At 58.1% G+C, this 19,003-nt stretch overlaps 1 protein-coding gene and 1 long non-coding RNA gene across 2 annotated transcripts in view; one reads left to right on the top strand and one right to left on the bottom strand.

Annotated features, from left to right (window-relative positions):
- Window positions 1-1,085: 1,085 nt before the first annotated feature.
- Sult2b1 (sulfotransferase family 2B member 1) overlaps window positions 1,086-19,003 on the top strand; it is a 28,723-nt gene continuing 10,805 nt past the window's right edge. Inside the window, exons 1-2 of the mRNA XM_005336631.5 lie at window positions 1,086-1,423; window positions 16,804-16,946. Coding sequence (XP_005336688.2) covers window positions 1,368-1,423; window positions 16,804-16,946 — 199 coding nt within the window. The 5' untranslated portion in view covers window positions 1,086-1,367. The remainder of the gene's footprint in view (window positions 1,424-16,803; window positions 16,947-19,003) is intronic.
- Window positions 3,805-6,014, bottom strand: LOC144371044 (uncharacterized). Its single transcript, XR_013431205.1, has 2 exons — window positions 5,776-6,014; window positions 3,805-4,550 (listed from the first exon to the last, which is right to left on the bottom strand). It is a non-coding gene; the product is annotated as an uncharacterized LOC144371044 (long non-coding RNA).

The raw sequence follows: 19,003 nt of genomic DNA, 5'->3' as shown, positions 1-19,003 counted from the left end.
CACGTCAGAAAAAAGGAGAACTCCAGAAAAGTGGGGCACCCCCGTGATTCTGGCTCCTCAGGAGGCTGAGGCAGGAGTCATCAGGAGTGCAAGGCTGGAAGTTAGTGAGACCGTGTCTCAAAATGAAAATGAAAAGGACTGGAGTGTGGCTCCGTGATGGAGCATCCCGGGTCCAATGTCTAATTCCAGGAGGAAAAAAAAAAAAAACCAGAGGAGGGATTCCTGGAAGGTTCCAGCAGCACGTTCTGGGAAGTCCGCGCCTCGGGTGGGAGAGGGCCACGGGGCGTCCATGTCCTTTCTGACCTGCTCGGGAGTGTTCTGAACCAGCCGGGCCTACGCCTCTGGCTGAATCAAGAATCACCTCTGGTGGGGACAGGCCTGGCGGCCAGACTCCAAGACTTGATGGGCCCGAGGTCAAACGCGGGGATGGCCAGGGGGCAGGAGACAGAGCCACGGGCCCTGGGTTGGCTGTGCCCTGGGTGCCAGAGGCTCCTGCCACCACCCAAGAAATATTCCACTTGGAAAACCAAGGCGCAGAGGCCAGAGGACTGGGCTGCGGGCTCCAAGGCTGGGAAGTGCTGCAGCTGGAGTTCAGTCCAAAGTCCCTCGCCAGCCGTGGCCGCTGGCCCTTGTGACATCTCTGGGTCGCTCCCTGTCTCTGACCTTCTGGGTGACTCTGCCTGTTTGGGGTCTTTCTGTGTCTCTATTTCTGCCTCTTTGTGTGTCTCTGTGCCCGATGGCTCTGTCCCTCACCTCTCAGGGGATCTCTGGCCCCTCTTGGTCTCACTGTCTCTGGTTCTCTCTGAAAGTCTCCCTTCCCCTGGTCTCTGGAAGTTTCTGCCGCCCACCTCCCACACCCTGGGCCTGGAGCAGTCCCCACAGCAGCCGGTGCTGCTGACCTGGTCCCTGGTCACTCCCGGTGTCTCCAGGCAGGTGACCAGGGGACCAGGGTGCTCCGCAGAGGGCTCCTGAAGGAGGCAGCCGCGCTCCCTGCAGGACGGGGCCCTTCCCTGTTCCCCATGGCCGAACCGAGTTTCCAAGTGGGTGTCACAGGCCCAGAGCCGCCAGCCCGGAAGGCCGGGGTGTGGCCTCGGCGCTGACCCCCGTCTCCATCCCGCCGCTCTCTGGGCGCGGGCCCAGGACGTGCCGTGGCCGCTCCTCCCCGCCCTGGGGAAGGGAGGCTCCGGCCTCTCCCGCTGTCGGAGGAGGCGTGGGTAGCAGCTGGGAGAACCGGCTGCGCCCCTCCCCGTGGGCCGGGCGAGGTAGGCACCTGGCGGGCTGCGGCGGGCAGCGGCAGACGCTGCCACCGCGCACACCTGCGCCGCCACGGCTCGCGCGTCCTCCCCTCCCCGCCCTCGGCCACCGCCATGGACCAGGACGGGATCCTGAGCCTGTGGTCCAACGCCGACGACTCGGACTCCAGGTGAGGCCGCGGGACCCCCTGCAGGGGCCGGCCTGCCCGCGGGACCGCCTGGGGCGGCCGCCGGCCTCGGCAAGCTCAGGCGCAGCGGGACTCGCTCGGGCGTCCCCGTCCCCAGGGCGCAGCCCCTCCCCAGGGCCGCGAGGGGCCCGGGCCTTGCTGAGTCACCGGCGGGTGGCCCCGCGCCAGGCTGCGCCGGGCGCCTCAGTGGTTCTGTCTGTCAAAGGGGTCCTGGGGCGCCGTGTCCCTGATGGAGGACTTCTCCGCAGCAGGTGCTGGGGCTCTGGGGGGCCCCATGCGTCCCAGGACACCCCAAGAAAGGCTCCAGGTGATGGGGATGTTTTTCTCCGTGGGGACTTGGAAGGTGCCGCTGGTTCGGCTGGAGGGGAGACCCCCGGAACGTGGCTTCAGAGTCTGGAGGGTGGGGGCTGAGTCCCTGACTGTGCCCTGGTGGAGGAGGACAGGGCAGAGCCCTCGTGGCTCTCCAAGAGCTGGGGACTCCTCTGTTCCTGGGGATGAGTCAGACGCTCTGATAGTGACAGGGGAAGTGGCATGACCAAGTCACCCGGCCAGAAGCCAATCTGAACTCAGCCTGTGGGACCCAGAGGTTTCTCCCTCTCCCAGCCCCCTCTCCACACCTTGCCTATTGGCTCCACTTTTCAGATGAGCAAAGGGAAGCTCAGAGTGGTTAGGCAGCCTGTCTAAAGTCACACAGCCAGTGGCTGAGATGACTTCCAACCTGAGATCTTCCACTGTGGCCAGGCAAAACTTTCCTGGCCTCTTGGGCCACTCCAGCCACCCTGGGCTGTGAAGAAGGGGACAGCCCAGCCCTGTCCCCACCCTAGTTGCCTCACTCCATCCAGCTTTCCCTTCTCCTGTTTCTACCAGGAACCAGGGTGTGGGGAGGCTCCCTGGAGCTCAGGACTCCAGTCACCATTCAGTTGAACCTTGGTGGCTGTGTGGCCTAGGCAAACTTCCTAGTGTCTCTGGGCCTTCTTCTCCTTGAGAAGACTCCAGCACTCTCAGCTTGCTTTTGACCAGGTCTTCCCTGGGAGGTAAACCAGCTTGCCTCCAGGGTCCCTAGCTCTGGGAAGGACCGACCCCCACCCAAGCACCTGGGAGCCTCATCTCTGCTACTGCCCAGCAGCCAGTCAGCCACTAAGTCCTCGGATTGGCCTTCTCGATTCAGTCCTTGGCCTCTCTGAACCTCAGTTTCTTCATCTGAGTCATGGGGATAAATGCATCTGCTCCCAAACTGGGTGTCCAGGGTCCCCTGTGTGGTGCCCTTCCCCCACTTCCATGAACTTCTGGGACCCCCCAGAACTGGAAGGGTGCCCCTCCTGAGCCTCGCATCACCCTTCTGGGGCCATTTCCCAATGGACACTGTCCCAGCGGAACTGAGCAGCTCTCCAAGAACAGCTGCTCCTCCCGATGCTCCCTCCGTTCCTGGGGCAGGACCCCAGCATTGCCACTGCCCCCCTCTTCTCTGTGCTCCCCACCATTGCCAGTCAGTACCCGAGTCCCACCCCGTCCCAGGCTCTCCCTCTCATCAGCCCTTGTCATCTCCTGGAGCCTCACCCCAGCCTCCCCGCCTCCACTGGCCCCAGAGCTGCCTCTCCCATCCTCCCAGCCCCTGGCAGGTCCTGGTGTGCCGGCCTCACCCCCACCCAGCCCGTCTCTGCTGTCACCCCTCAGCCCTGGGACCGCGCCTCCCTGGCCCCGCCTCATTCTTTGCATCCCAGCGCCTCCCGAGATTCCCAGAGAGGATCTTCTCTAGACCCGCGGATGTCCCCCGCGTCCCTGCTCTAGGTCCTTCCATGGCTCCCCAGCAGCCGGTGGCAGCAGCAGCCATCAGTGCCCAGGATACCCGTGGCAACTCCCTGGCGTCGACGCCCTCTCTGGCCCTGTGCCCCTCGAGCGGGCCGTGGTCACCCACTCTGGGCCTCTGTGCGGACAGCCTCCCTTGTCCTTGGTGACCTCTGCCCCCTCTTCCATTCGCCAAGCTGCTTCTCTGGTCTAAAGATGCGGCCCTGGTAGTTCGGGATTCTTGGCCAGGAAGGGGAGAGGGCGTGCCCAGGACAGTCCCTGGTCGTGCCGCTGCGTCCCTGAATGGCCTGTCGGTGGACAGGGAGGGAAGGTGGGGAGTCCATGAGGACGCTCTCCAGAAACGAATGAATGGAGGGGAGGGGAGGCCGCGCCACGTGGGGCGAGTCAGGGTGACAGGAGGGGGGAGGGCGTGCCGCAGAGAGAGAGGGAAGGAGAGAGAGGGAGAGAGAGGGGGGCAGCCTTGAGCCCTGGAGAAGAGGCCCGGGACCAGGGTCCAGCAGAGACACAGGTGTCTCTTAATTGAAGTGAAGGAAAAAAAAAAAAAAAAGCCCTCTGTCTACACACAGATTCCATTTTTCAGCAAGAAAAGCCAGACTCTACATTGTTTTCAGATTACAAAACCCCCCAAGATTGAATCTGGGCTGCAGCATACACAGCAAGACACTTGGCTTGGAGTGTTTGGGGTCACAGGTTTGTTATGCTCAAGACTCGCCGTGTTCGGTGCACCTTGTGCGTATTCGAGGGACTGTCGAGGGCCGTAAGTGCAAAATTTAAGTTTTAAGAAGAAAAAGATGCAGGCGGTAGGCAGGAGGGAGGGAGGGCTGAACCCCGAGTTCACGGATCCCTCCAGCACCTTGACCTGCTTGCCGTGCACCCGTATTGTCTCCTTTAATCCTTCCAGTGACTTGCCTGGCGGAGATTCACCCGGGTGAACGATTAAGTATTGTCATCCCGTTTAAGAGTTGAGCCCAGAGAGGTTTGGGTCTTGCGAGGTCACACAGCAGGGCGTGGCCAAGATTGGAACCAGGGAAACCTGACTTTCTCACACCCCGGATAGGGATTTGGGTATGAGAAAGATCCAAGAAGCAGCCCCCGCCCCTGTCCTGACAGGAGGTTCCGCGAGGACTGCACGGGTTGCGACATTTTCTCGTACCCACGTCCCTTCTGGACAGGGTCAGGGCCGGAGAGCCAGACACTCGTGGTCTCCTGGGTCCCGCCTGCTCTCTGTGGAGGGGGCAGCTGTGCCTCGTGGTCCCGTGGAGACACCAACAGGTGCCCAGGTCAGAGGGGGGACTGTCGGGACCTGATGGAAAGAAGGGAGAGGCTCAGTTTGTCCTCCTGGGATGCCGCGGGGGACGGACAGTGGGAGTCCCGGGCCGTCGAGGGCATTAACATGGGGTGAGAAGGGAGACCCTGGCTTGGCAGTGAGGTCTGGGCCACAGGCCCCAGGGGAGCCGTGGACAGCTCTCACACGGGTCAGGGAAAGTGGGGACCCGCCAGGACCAGCCGCAAGACCCCCGAGAGGTGCCCCCTGAGCTCCTGTCCCGTCCCTGTGGCTGGGATCTGCGAGGTAGGCAGGGTCACCGGTGGAGCGGTGACATCAGGGAGGGCAGTCACCCTCCCGTGCCCCTGTGTGGCTGTCCACTGATGTCCACTGAGCAGCCCTGTGCCTGCGGGCGGGGCAGGCGTGGTTCCTCCCTTCTCCTTCTCCAAGTCCCCACGGCTCCTCCTGAGCCCGGAGCTCAGGTGCTGCGGAGGCCGGGGACAGGGTGAAGACTGAGAGTAACCACAGCCTTCCCCAGGGCTTCTCCTGGGCCAGGCCCTGCTCCCAGGACAGAGGGGGGTGAGCTCATGCCATCGGTCCCAGGACCCTTGGTCAGCCCTGCTAGAGGAAGGGACCCGCTGGGGATGCAGACTGCAGGGAGAGGTGCCCCTGTTTTTCCACCGGAGACTTGTCGCTCCCCACGGGGCTGATGAGACTGTGCATCCTCCCTACACTCCCCCGAGCAAGGCCCGTGGGGAAACACTTCCTGGTCACCACATTAAGAAGAGAGTCAAAGAAAGGGGTGAAGTCGCCTGGCATGGAGGCTCACACCTGGGATCCCAGCAAGTCGGGAGGCTGAGGCAGGAGGATGGCAAGTTCAAGGCCAGCCTCAGCCACTTAGCAAGGCCCTAAGCAACTCAGTGAGACCCTGTCTCTAAACAAAATGCAAAAAAAAAAAAAAAAAGGGCTGGAGGGATGGGGCTCAGTGGTTAAGCACCCCTGGGTTCAATCCCTGGTACCAAAACCAGAAAAAGGGTAAAATTAATTTTAATCGTGTCTTCACCCAGTAGATCCAAAGTGGACCGATTTCAACTTGTGATTGATTTTTAAAAAGTATTAGTAAGGTATTTCAAATCCTCTCCCTGCTGTGCTGCGAGACCTTGGCCACTCATGGCTGGAAAAGCGGCCGGGGCCCAAGGTCTCCCAGCGTCTGAACCCAGTGTCACGGAGAAACAGTAGCAATGAACTCAGGTTAGCAGCTCACCAAGTCACAGGCGGCTGTCCCCGCAGCCCTGTCCTCCCGGAGGCTCAGATGCAGGCTGTGTGCGCCCCAAGGGCAGGAGAGGCACACAGTAGGCGCCTAATAGACGCAAGGTGGCAGGGAGAGAGACCGAGCGAGAGTGCACAGAGAAGGAAGGACGAAGGACGGGAGGCAGAGCCTCAGGCTAGGCCGCGGCTGGTGTGGTGGAGCATGGCGCTCCAGGGACTGGCAGAGCCCTCCGCCAGAACAGAACGGCCTGGGCTGAGGCCGCTGGGCGGGGCAGGAGGCCTGACAGCCACACGGACACCGCCAGGCTTCAAGGGACAGAGCCTGGGAATTGGAAGCCAAGTGTGGCTTCCTTCGGGTGCATGTGGGTGAGACGCCCTGCCTCAGAGCCTCCATGTTCCCGGCCTTCTCTCTCCTCCCTCCCTCGCTCTCTGTTTGTTTTGTTTTGAACCCACGGGTGCTCTACCCTTGAGCTACACCCCAGCCCTGTGTGTGTGAGTGTGTGTGAGTGTGTGTGTGAGAGTGTGAGTGTGTGTGAGTGTGTGTGTGTGTGAGTGTGTGTGTGTGAGTGTGTGTGTGAGTGTGTGTGTGTGAGTGTGAGTGTGTGTGAGTGAGTGTGTGTGAGTATGTGTGTGTGTGAGTGTGTGTGAGTGTGTGTGTGAGTATGTGTGTGTGTGAGTGTGTGTGTGTGTGTGAGTGTGTGTGAGTGTGTGTGTGAGAGTGTGTGTGTGTGAGAGTGTGTGTGTGAGAGTGTGTGTGTGTGTGAGTGTGTGTGTGAGAGTGTGTGTGTGTGAGGGTGTGTGTGTGAGAGTGTGTGTGTGTGTGTGTGTGTGTGTGTGTGTGTAATTTTGAGATAGAGTCTTTCTAAGTGGCTGAGGCTGGCTTCAATCTTGCCATCCTCCTGCCTCTGCCTCCCAAGTAGGTGGGATTACAGGCCGGGCCGTCCACCCAGCTAGTGTCCCTTTCTCTTAAATGGGCCTGTAAGTGAGTCCTTCGCTGGATTCCTGAGAACCGCATCCCACCAGGGGCATCGCTCTGGGCAGCCGACCCGGTCCCGGAGGTAAAGCTGCTTTCTTAAACCCAAGTCTGGGTCCTGGAGCTCACAGCCCAGCAGCCACAGCCCAGAGAACCCCGAGGACTTGAAGACGCAGGTTGAATTCTTTAGCTAGATATTTTTTTCTATTATAATTATAAAAGTAATACATCAGGGCGATTTATCTCAACTGTGCTTTTAAAAATCATCTTAAAATTCTTATAGATTTGTCAAAGGAGAAGAATTTGCTGACACAAAAAAGAATACGGGATCTCACTTTCTGTGCCCCGCGGGGTGACCCACGCCTATAATTCCAGCAACTCAGGAGGTTGAGGCAGGAGGATCACAAGTTTGAGGCCAGCCTCAACAACTTAGCAAGACCCTGTCTGAAATATATAAAAAGGGATCGGGAGGCTTAGCTCAGTAGTAGGGCACTCCTGGGTTCGATCGATCTCCAGTATGGGGAGGGACTTATTCTATGGTTGCCATAATCTGAACCGTTTGATACCACCAGAAATTCTGCTCCTAGTTATTTGCCCAGGAGAAATGAGAAGGTAGATTCACACAGACAAGGATGGTTGACCAGCTTTAGGAGTCAACAGCCCAGCCATGCACGGGGACACGGAGGGCACTCTGGCATCAGTTCTCATAGTGGAATTTTACTTGGTCACCCCTCCATATCCACGGGTACCACAATCACAGATTTAAGCCACGAGACCTTAGAAAAGTTTTTAAGCCAGGTGCAGTGGCACATGCCTGTAATCCCAGTGGCTCAGGAGGCGGAGGCAGGAGGATCAGGAGTTCAAAGCCAGCCTCAGCAACTGAGGGAGGCCCTCAGCAACTCAGTGAGACCCTGTCTCTAAATAAAACATAACAAAGGGCTGGGGATGTGGCTCAGTGGTTAAGCACCCCTGGGTGCACTGGTACCAAAAAAAAAAAAAGTATGGATTTTTTCCCTTGTCATTAAATAATACAATATAACAGCTATTTGCATTGTATGACGGTGTTTTAAGTATCATGAGTCATCTAGAGATGGCTTAAAGTAAGGGGAGTCCACGACATGCCAACCCTATAATGTATTCTATAACAGACACCCACAGATTTGGACGCCACACGGTTGTCCTGAAACTGACCCCCACGATGTCAAAGGTGACTGTATTCACAGACGTGGAAAATGTCAGCGGAAAAACCCACATGCCAGAGGGTGCACCATGGGATGACAGTCTAGAGGGTCCAGGCCAGGCAAACCCGGCCCCGGACAGAAAATCTCAGGACAGCAGACTCTGGGGGGGTTGGGGGCGCTGGCTGAGCACCCTGGTAGGGGCTGGATCACAGAAGGCGCGGCCTTTCTGAAGTCCACGGCCATGCGAGTTCTCCAAAGGCAACTGATTTTTAAAGAAGAGAAGTGGGGCGTCTGGCAGTCCTGGTTTCAGAGAATGAGCTGTAGCCGGATGTGGTGGCCCCCACCTGTGGTCCTGAAGCAGGAGGAGCCCTCACTGGAGGCCAGGAGCTCAAGGCCAGCCTGGGCCTTAAAAGAGAGAGAGAGAGGGAGGGAGGGAGGGAGAGAGAGAGGAGGGTTAAAGTAGGAAAAAGAATGAGACGGCTACAGATGAATCTGAAACATTGTCATCATAGATTCACTGAAGAATCAGCAAGTTGCAGAGTAGGTTTCATATTAATGTGGTGAGGGGGAGGGGGAGGAGGAAGAAATCAGAGCCAGAAAGTGTGAATGTGTGCAATCATGCACAGGTTACAATCCCGCTCGGGGTCCTGCCTGGCTAGCGGGCCATGACCATTGTGTGTGTGTGCGCATGCGCGCGCGCTGCAGCTGGACCCTGGCCCCCCCCCCACACACACACACACGCTAACTCTGTGCTCCACCACTGAGCTGCTCCCCCAGCCTTCAGGGAGGCTGAGTATCCCCCATGGTCACAAGTATGGGTAACATTCACAATCCTAGCTGGCCAACAGATATGGGCAAGAATGCGTTTCCTGATTACATTTCCTAAACACAAGGACGAATGCGCAGGTGTCCATGCTAAGACGGGAGAAGCCACAGGTTCCTCGGCATCCCAGCCCCACACGGGCTCTCCTGGTCTTGGGGGTCAGGAGCCCAAGCTCCGCCAACTTCAAGTCACCTCTGGTCCCACCAGGCAAGGATTGGGAGGGTGACCGCCTGCAGACTCCAGCCATTGTGGGCAGGATGAATCATTCAAGATGTGCAGTAAGGCAGGGAGAGGAAACGGAGGTTCTAGGGGAAACCTAGATCTACCCCCGCAGCGCTTTTAAAGCTTCAGGTCAGAAAAGATCTCTGTGTGTGTATCTTGCCAAATAAATGCCACCTCATAACCTTTTCTTTATTTTATTCTGTGGTGCTGGGGATGGAACCCAGGGCCTTGTGCATGCTGGGCAAGCACTCCCCCACTGAGCCACATGCCCAGCCCTTTTTATTTTATTTTTTTTTAAATTTTGAGACAAGGTCTTGCTAAGTTGCTGAGGCTGCCCTCCAGCTTGTGATCCTCCTGCCTCAGCCTCCTAAGCAGCTGGGTTTACATTCAGCTGTTTATGAATTTCTGTTACAGAAATCATTTACATACAATAAACTGCAAAGGTCTAAAGTCCGCCAGTTTTGATGATTATGTCGAGATGCGGCATCTCCTTGTGAATGGCTGGATGTCAACGTTTTCAGGGACCTTGGTTTCTCTACCCACTGCCTTATTGCTTTTGGTTCCTCTTGAAACAATGTTGCAATCATCCTCTTGGTATCTGTTTCTCTGAGCGCTTCCTCAAGGGCATCTGTGTCTCCCATGCATTCCTGGGAGGTCATCTTTTGCTGGTTATTCTGCAGCAAGACCTGCCCTTCACAGGCTGGTCCTTCCAGGTGGAGCACAGTAGACGGGATTCTCTGCTCCCTCCCAGCGCCTACTAGTGAACTTAGACTTAAACAAGGTCATTGATGCCGGGCGCCGAGGTGCACGCCTGTCGACCCAGCGGCTTGAGAGGCTGAGGCAGGAGGATTGCAAGTTCCAGGCCAGCCTGAGCAACTTGCCTCAAATTGAAAAGAGCTGGGGATGTAGCTCCCGACAGAACACTTGCCTGGTATGTGTGAGACTCTGGGTTCCGTCCGCCCCCTCCAAAGAACTAACACACAAAGAAAATAGCCACTAAGTATTAAAACCATTGTCAGCGGAGGAGATGCTGAGATGGGAAAGCACCGACCTGGGCTGGGGATCCCTGCTTTCTCCCAGGTGGCCCGAGAGGACCCCACCCTGAAGAGGGATGCCTTATTTCCATGCTGCTCAGTGACCCAAAGAGGTTATGCCCAGCTCGCTCAGCTGAGAGGGTTTTTTTCCCAAAGCATGAGTTATCCTGTTGAGGTGGAGCTGGGGACACTGGCCAGCCCATGGGGAGGTGGAAGGGCACCCCTGGCCAGGAGAACAGCAGGACAGCGGCAGGGCGTCAGGAGGCTGCACGGTCTATTCTGGCAGCTGGTGTCTGGATGCCGCTTGGGCTGGGAGCCCTGGCAGCCTCCCCGGGGACAGGCGAGCTGGCCACGGGCGTGAGTCAGCAGAACAGCCCAAGAGCCCCGGGGCCGCCCTCAGGATCTTGGTCCCAGCCCCAGCCTCACACAGGCCCCCACATCCCAGAGGTGCCCCCGGTACCCGCTTCAGGTCTTCACCCAAACCTGGCCTCCTCAGAGGGGCCTCCCTGACTCCGCGTATCTGAAATTGCAAGCTCTGGGGCTCTGAAGGCTCCACAGCGCCCAGGGCTGCTGTCACCTTCCAGGGACCACTCTAAATCATTACGGGTGACCTCCGGCAGGGGCTTTCATCTATTGTTCTGGCCCTTGCCTAGTGCCACTGTGTCCACACCGCGACTGCCTGGGACATATTTGTGAGATGAGCAAATGGATTTGGCTCCCTTGCAGACAGAAAGGCCTCTGAAGCTCTCTTGGGGCACTAGACTGGGAGGTCGCTGGAACAGAGGCCCCTGTGTCACTCCCCACCCCCGTGACACCTCCTTCTGTGGCTCCTTCTCCAAATGAAACCAGAGAGGGCGTGAGATTGCCACATGGCTGGTGGGGCTGTCATGCAGGTGGGGGGTGGCTGTCAGTACATCCCTGGGCCTGCCAGACGTTTCATGGTAATAATGAGTGTTAAGTATCTATGCGAACGAGGCTCTGAAGCATGTAATTACACAGGCCAGGCGTGGTGGCAGCGGCGGCGCATGCCTGTCGTCCCAGTGACTCCGGAGGTTAAGGCAGGAGGATCAACAGTTTGAGACCAGCCTTGGCAACTTCCCAAGGTCCTGTCTCAAAATAAAAAATGAAGACTGGGGCTGTAGGTCAGTGATAGAGTACCCCTGGGCTCCATCCCCAGTCTCACAGATGGTAATTAAAAAATCATGATGATCACACAATGAAGTCAACCTTTGGGCTGGGGACAGTGGCTCAGAGGGCTGAGGAGGAGGATCTCAAGTTCAGAGCCAGCCTCAGCAATTTAGCAAGGCCCTAAGCCACTCAGTGAGACCCTGTCTCTAAATAAAAGATATAAAAAAAAGGTCTGGGCATGCGGCTCAGTGGTTATGCCTTCTGGGTTCGATCCCTAGTACAAAAAATTACAATAATTAATTTGAAAAAAAATGGAATTTGGGGGGAAAGTGTCTTGTTTTTATTGTTTTAATTCAAGTACGGACTTGACCAGAGCCAGGGGCCAGAACGGCTCGGTTGCCCCAGGCAGTGCCCCCCAGCTGCCCTTTGACGAGGACGGTCCCTGCCCGCACTCGCGGTTGTGTCTCTGAGTTCCCTGGTTTATTTGTTTCCTGATGCTGTTGTGAGAATTTCCCCAAAACCAAGTGGCTGACCACGTCCCAGGGCCTTCTCACAGGTCTGGAGGTCAAGTCCAGGAGCGTTTCCCGGGGCCAGAATCCACGGACCACCAGGGCTGTCCCTGCGAGGCTCCAGGGAGGATCCCAGCCTCCAGAGGCCAGCTGTTCCTGGCCTCGGCTGGAGGCCGCTCCCGCCCTCCACAGGGCCAGCCGCCACCTCTGGCCTTGGACTCCCATCTGCTCTCCCGGTGAGGACCATTAGCACCCCACCCCATAGCCCAGGGTCGCCTCCGCATCCCAAGATCCCTGACGCGATGCCTCAGCCAAGTCCCTGTCACCAGGCAATGGAACCCACCGGGGTCTGGGGACCAGGGCGCGGGGCCTGTGGGGCCACAGTCAAGGAGAGGAAGGGCGCCCTTCTGGCCTCTGGGCCCCGGGTCCTTCCCCAGGGGGCGCCTGTGGTCTCCCCTCCGCCGTTGGGGGGTGCTGCAGGGACGGCGGTGCCTCTGGGTGTCCATGGTCCCACTCGGGGCTCCCCCGCGTCCTGGTGGCCAGGAGCGTGCGAGCAGGTGAGAGTGGGAACAGGTTTCCTGTGGTCTTGGGTCAGCCCCCAGGAGGCAGGAACTGCTTTGAAAGCCTTGCTCCTACTGGGATATTGGACTGCGTCTATAAATACGTGTGATGTAAAGTGCGGAACAGAGGGAACCGCGCAGGTGACGCCAGGCTGCGACTGCTGGCCATGGGGACTGAGGACAGACGGGCTGCTGCCCCTAACCAGCCCCTGCCCCTTGCCGGAGGAGCGCCCAGGAGGGGCCCGGGAAGAGGCCCAGGCAGACACCCCTGGCACGAAGCTGTTTAGGGTGTGCATTTGGGGACACACGCTGGGGCTCCAATCCTGGTCTGCTCTCTGCTGCTGTGTGACGTTAGCCACCAACAGAGAGGCTGAGAGAACAGAGGCGTTTCGGTCTCGCAGGCGGTGGGCGCAGGCGGTGGGCGCAGGCGCGGGCAGCATCTCTGAGTCCTTCAACAGCCTCCTCGGGGCCGGGCTCTGTGGGCCGAGAAGGCGACCCGAGGAAAACGGGTGCTTAACAAGCCCTGGGCTGGTGCGGTCGCGGGCAGGGAAGTGGGCAGGGGGCTGCCTAGGCACCGGGTCGCTGTCTCTGTTCAGAAAATAAATGCTCCAAGGGCCAAAGCTCCCTGAGCATCTGTACAAAGCCACAGTGGAAAATTCCACCCCCACCCCCCCCCCACCTCTCAGGACGAGTCCAAGTCCATTGCATAAAATGACCTCCCGGCTATGCACACAAAGGTGCACGTGACCCAGGGGAATTTCGAATTTTGTGTGTAGGCTTGGATCCCCTCCCAACAGCTCTCGCTACAGTGCAGATGCAAATACTTCAAGATCCAAAGAAAAAGTCTGGATCTGGGTCTCCTCCGAAAGCCACGCGTGGGTGCGACTGCAGTCAGGGTGGTCAGGGAGCCTCGTGGACGGGGGCAACAGCCGAGCAAAGGCTTAAAACTAGCGGGGTGAACGGAAGGAAAAGGGGACAACGAGTGCAAAGGCCCTGTGGCCGGCCTGTGCTTGAAGTGTGGGATGAATGCCGAGGTGTGGCTGCAGCCCTGAGCTGGCGACAGGGCAGCCAGCGGGGAGGCAGTGAAGCCTTTGCTTCTGTTTGAGTGACATGGAGACTCAGGAGAGTTTGCGGGAAGGACGCAGGTTCTAACCAGAACCTCTGGCTGCTGTGTCGGGAGAATTGACTGGGGGTCTGGGTCGGAAACAGGGAGACTCCTGGGCTCAAGTGAGCCTCCTGCCTTGGCCTCCCCAGCAGCCAGGACCCCTGCCTGGCTCTGCTCTGCTGACCCTTTTTGTTTTATTTTGAGCCAGGTTCTCACTTAGGTGCTGAGGCTGGCCTCGAACTGGCAGTCCTTCTGCCTCGGCCTCCCTAGCCCCTGGGATCCCCGTGCGCCACTGTGCGAGGCTCTGCTCGGGTCTTGCTGGGTGGCGTTGGCTGATTGCTCGCCCTCCCTGAACCGGCATCTCTGCTCCTCCGTGGCACAGAAACCCGTGCAGACAGCCCAGTTTCAGCCCATGGGTGCCAGGACAATTATTGACTCAGGTTGCCTGAGCTGGGCAGGTAGGCACGGTGGAGAGGTGTGGACGCCGTGGCCTGAGGTTGGGGAGCCCTTCCCCGCCCACACACCCAGGGCTGAGAGCCACAGGGACAGACAGACAGATGTGAGAGCCCCGGGCCCTTCGCCTGCCCCCCCCCCAGCCCCGCCTTCATCCATTCATTCAAACCTGGCGAAGTCCCGGCCTGGCCCTGTGGGTGGCCCCTGGAATCCAGGGGGCTGTGGCTCATACGCAAGTGGGGGGCGGGGCACCTTGTACCGATGCGGTGACTCGTTCAGTTTTGGGTCCTGAAAGCCTGGTGGCCCTGAGGTTTCCCCTCCTGCAGGTGGGCAGCCTCGGGGAGACCAAAGGCTGAGACGGAGCCCAGAGCCTCGTTTCCCAGTGTTGATCAGGGCTCAACACCAGCCGCCTAGATCCTCAGGAAGGATCCGCTAGTAGGACCTACAGCAGGGGTCACCGTCATCCCCGGGGAAACGGAGACTCCAGGAGAGCCGGGCCAGGCCAGGCGCTGAGCTGCCCATCTGCCTGGGAACCATGGCTTGGCCCCACCCCCGCGGCTCTCTCCGCCTGGCCACCGGTGACATCACTGCTCCCTCCGCTCCCCACGCTCAACCTGCGGGCTGACTGATGACAGCAGGGACAAATAGTGACCGCTTCCTGAAGGCAAGCCAGGAGTCAGGCCTTATTCTAACCATTTGTCCCCTCCTGCCATCCTTGTTTTTTTTTTTTTAATTTAGGAAACTTTGACGCTGTGCTTTGTCCATGCCAGGTCCGGTCTGAAGCCTTTCACGGGCTTGCAACGACCCTGTGAGGTGACCACTATTGTTATTTCCATCCTATGAATGAAAAAAACAGGCACAGAGAGGTTAGGTGACTTGCTCAAAGCCACACAGCTGGCGGGAGATGGAGTTCAGACCCACACAGTCTGCACTGGGGTGAATGCCACCCACCCATACGCTTGGCTCCTTCTCTTATCCCTGCTGTAGCTGTGGGGAAACTGAGGCACAGGGAGATTTTTTTTTCTTTTTTTTTTGAGCATCTGGCCGCAGCTCAGTTAGAAAACGGCAAACCCGGAGGCTCAGCCTGCAGGATCCGGCTCCAGAACCACGTTGATGCCCGGGCCCTGACCCTGGGGGTGACCAGCCCACCCCCATCCCTCAGCCTTCCCGAGCCCCTCAGACACTGCCGTTAGGAAACCCTGGCTGAGCTGGGCACCCTGGGCCCCCGCGAGGCCTCCCGTGACCCCCGCCTGGTGCCAGGTCTCAGCAGGCCCTTCCCTCTGGTGGAGCCTCTGAGCCTCCGAGGCCTGGGGCAGGAAGGCGGGAGCCCCCAGGCGCCTTGGCTTCCTCGTCCACCAACTGGACCGGTGAGGAGGGGCTAGCAGAGAGGGCCCCGGAAACCAGCGCTTGGACCCCACTGGGGCCTGAATCACCGCCAGCCCCTTTCCACTTGAGCAGAGGAGTTTCTTCCCTGGTATCTCATCCACTCGTTCACTCGCGGAACATTTCTCTAAAGGGAACCTCACAGGGGGTCCTGTCAGCAAGTCTCAGCCCACGGCGCAGTGAATTTGCAACGTGGGTGGAGGGGCCCTCAGCCCCCTGTTCCCTGTCCCCCAGCAAGGAGCATGGCCCTCCCGCCTCCTTCTGAATTTTTTGTGGTTGGACCCCCGCAGTGTGGAGTCCGGGGTGTTGTGTCCCTGGTGTGGCATTATGTTCCCGAGTCTCGTCTGTGCCGCAGAACCAAACCCTCTTTACCCCCCAGATATTTGGGACTGTCCTCTTCACTGCTCTGAAATAAGATTCATAGACAATGTGCTGTGGTGCCCCTTCTGGGCTGCCCCACCTTCTCTGGTGTTAGTTACCCTTGGTCCACTTTGGTCCAAACACAGTAAATGGAAGGTTCCAGATGTAACGGTGCATAAGTTTTAAGTTATACACACCCTTCTCTGCACCGTGATGAAATTTCTCAATGCCCTGACCCATCCCGCCTGAGACATGCATCATCTTTTTTGTCCAGTGTTTCCACTCTGTATATGGCGCCTGCCCGTTACTCCTGGCTATCAGATCACCTGCTGCTGTACCGCCATTCTCGAATGCAGATTTTGGTACTATCTGAAGTTTCAGGCAGTGGGGGTCTTGGAAGCCCCCTGCAGACGGCTGCCTACAGATAAGGGGGGAATACTTTCATCTATTTACATACGTGAACTTTTGAGGTTCAGTATGTCATCCTGTGTGTGCTATCGAGGGAGATGCAAGGGAGGAAACAGTGTGGTGGGAAGACTGGGCCCGTCCTGGGTCTGTGGGGCCTGAGTCCTAGTCCATGTCGAGAGCACCCCTGAAAAAATGAATAAGAATTGCTTCCTGTGACTGCATCTTTAGGTAGGTGGAATGTTTACTGCAAATGAGAAAAGAAATCACAGGGAAGTACTCCCTTTTGGAAGCCAACAGACTCCCATAAACATCCCAGAAAAATCACAGACGGTGGCTAAACCCACTTCCCACCCCGGGCTCGAGGTCCTCGCACGAGGCGTGTGGTGACCTAGCTGTGTCCCCCGCCTTCCTGTCCCTCACCCCGCAGTCAAGCAGCTCCCCCGCTGTGCACAGAGGAGGGAGAGCCCTGCCCAGCCGCACCTTCCCCAGCCCCATCACCGTCCCTCTCCCAGACACCCTGGGGGAGGCCCAGGCTGACCGGACCAGGGACTGACCAGTTGCCCTTAAAACTTCTCCTTTGGGCCACTCTGGCTGCTTGAACCTGTCGCCTGGGAGGCTGGGAAAGCAGCACAGGTCACTTTATTCTCACGTTGTGCCTGTTGAGCTGGAGCAGGGGCGGGCAGGGCACCTGCCTCTGGAAGCCTCCGCCCCACTCTGCAGGCTGTGTCCAGCACTCTGTGTCCTGCCCGCTGTGTGGCTTTGAGCAAGCCACACTCCCTCTCTGTGCCCGGCTCTCTTCACCCATAGCGTGGGAGTGATACCAGTCAGGACACCAGAGGGCGGCCGCCCTGCCTGGTGACCGCCATCTCCCTCTCCTCCCACAGCCAGACGGTCTCGGGCGAATACTTCAGATACAAGGGCATCCTCTTCCCCGTGGGCCTCTACTCCCCGGAGAGCATCAGCCAGGCCGAGAACACCTCCAATGTGCGCGACGACGACATCTTCATCATCACCTACCCCAAGTCAGGTACCTGTGGGGCTGGGGCGGGGCCGGGAGAGCAGGCCCGAAGGGACCCAGGATGCCGGGTGCCCCAGGAGGGGACAGGGAAAGAGCCACCTGGGTGAATCTGGCCTCTGCACTTCCAGTCCCCTGCGGAAGCAGCCTTCCCAGACACCATAGGCGGCTTCCCCCCGGGGGCAGGCTTCTCCCCTGCTGAAATCAGGCTCCCTCTGTACCTTGACCTTCACAGCATTTATTACTACCAACTACTGCGTCTTTTTTTGGGGGGGGTTGGGGGCGTACCAGGGACTGAATCCAGTAAGCCACATCCCCAGCCTTGTTTTATATTTTATTTCAGGGTCTCACTGAGTCGTTGAGGCTGGCCTTGAACTTTCCATCCTCCTGCCTCAGCCTCCCAGAGCCTCTGGGATTACAGGCGTGCGCCACCACCCCTGGCTCATTTAAAAAAAAAAGAAAAATTATTGATTAGTCTCTGGTTTCTCCACTTTGTCTGTCTGTCTGTCTTTTTGATACTGGGGATTGAGCTCAGAGGTGCTTTCCCAATGAGCCCCAAATCCCGGCCTTTTATGTTGTTTTATTTTGAGATAGGGCCTGGCTAAATTGCTGAGGCTAGCCTTGACCTTGAAATCCTCCTGCCCCAGCCTCCCGAGCCTCTGGGGTCACAGGTGTGCGCCAGCAAGCACAGTTGAGTTTTTCTGGAGCAGTGCTCGAGTCTGAGTCTCTAAACTGACAGGGTTGACTACTATTTTCAGAAAACTTTGAGGATTTTCATGATGTAACTTCACCCTTTTAAACATAAAGCCCCCTCCCCTTCCCATGTCACTTCCTTTTTTTCTTATTGTGGTTCCAGGGCTCAAACCAGGACCTTGCACAAAGCACCCTGCTCAAACCCAGGACGTGCTCACCCCCGGGCTGCCACCGCGGGCCCCAGCCCGGGGTTCTGGGCGTGGGTGTGGAGCAGTTCTGAAATATAATCCACTCTCCATGCGACTCGCCCACTGAGCGCACACCGCCCGGGCTTTGGCAGTCACAGAGCTGAGCCTCCACCCCGCAGTCCATCTTAGCATATTTCCATCCCTCCATCGAGAAATCCTGGGCCTTGCGAGGCGCCCGCCCTGCCCCAGGCCCAGCACCCAGAGTCCACTCCCCATCTCCAGGACTGGCCTGTTCCAGGCGTTCCCTGTGTGCACACTCCTGCCATGAGCAGCTTTGGTGTCTGGCTTCTGTCACTCACGTCGTGACATCCACAGGTGCTTCGTCCCCCTCTCATGTCACTGACACTCCATGGCAGGCGCAGGCCACGTTGTGAGTGGACACCCATCAGCTGAGGGGCGGTCGGTCCTTTCCATTCTGGCTACTGTGGATGATGCCCCCTGGTCATCTGCAGGCAGATCCATGTGGACGTGTTTTCAGTTCTGGGAGTTCTGATACTGGACGGACCCAACCTTCATACAACTATCAGCACAACGACAGAGGCTGGCCCGGTGGCCCACGCCTGCAATCCCAGCAGCTCGGGAGGCTGAGGCAGGAGGATGGCAAGTTCAAGGCCAGCCTTAGCAACTTAGCTAGATCCTGTCTCGAAATAAAAAATTAAAAGGGTTGGGGATGTGGCTCAGTGATTAAGCCCCCTGGGTCCCCCCCCCCAAAAAAAAAAAAAGATACAGAAGAATACACCCAACTGCTCACACCCCCTGTAGCCTTTGGTCATTAACTCCTCCCTCCCCCTACCCCCTGGCAACCAGTGATCACCTTGTACCCTAGGGTCTTGCCCTTTCTTAAATGTCACCCAGATGGAGTCACGTGGCATGCAGCTCTTGAGACCAAGGACAGACTTATTCCACTCCCCATGATGCACTTTGGGTTGTCAGAGTGGTGCTGAGGCCGCAGGTTACGGGCTGTAGGGACGGGGCACGGCCTGTCTGGGGTCGGGTCCTCCAGGGTGAGTAGGAGACAGCGTCTAGGAAGCTTTGTGGACAGGTCTGGGATGGATGCTTGAACCTGTCGCCTGGGAGGCTGGGAAAGCAGCCACTTATGTTGGGTAAATACTCAGGTGTGCGATTGCT

The sequence above is a fragment of the Ictidomys tridecemlineatus genome, chromosome 15 (assembly GCF_052094955.1).
Source record: "Ictidomys tridecemlineatus isolate mIctTri1 chromosome 15, mIctTri1.hap1, whole genome shotgun sequence".
NCBI classification, from domain to species: domain Eukaryota; kingdom Metazoa; phylum Chordata; class Mammalia; order Rodentia; family Sciuridae; genus Ictidomys; species Ictidomys tridecemlineatus.
Note: the sequence above shows the minus strand (reverse complement) of the source record. Positions and strands in the feature narration are given on the sequence as shown.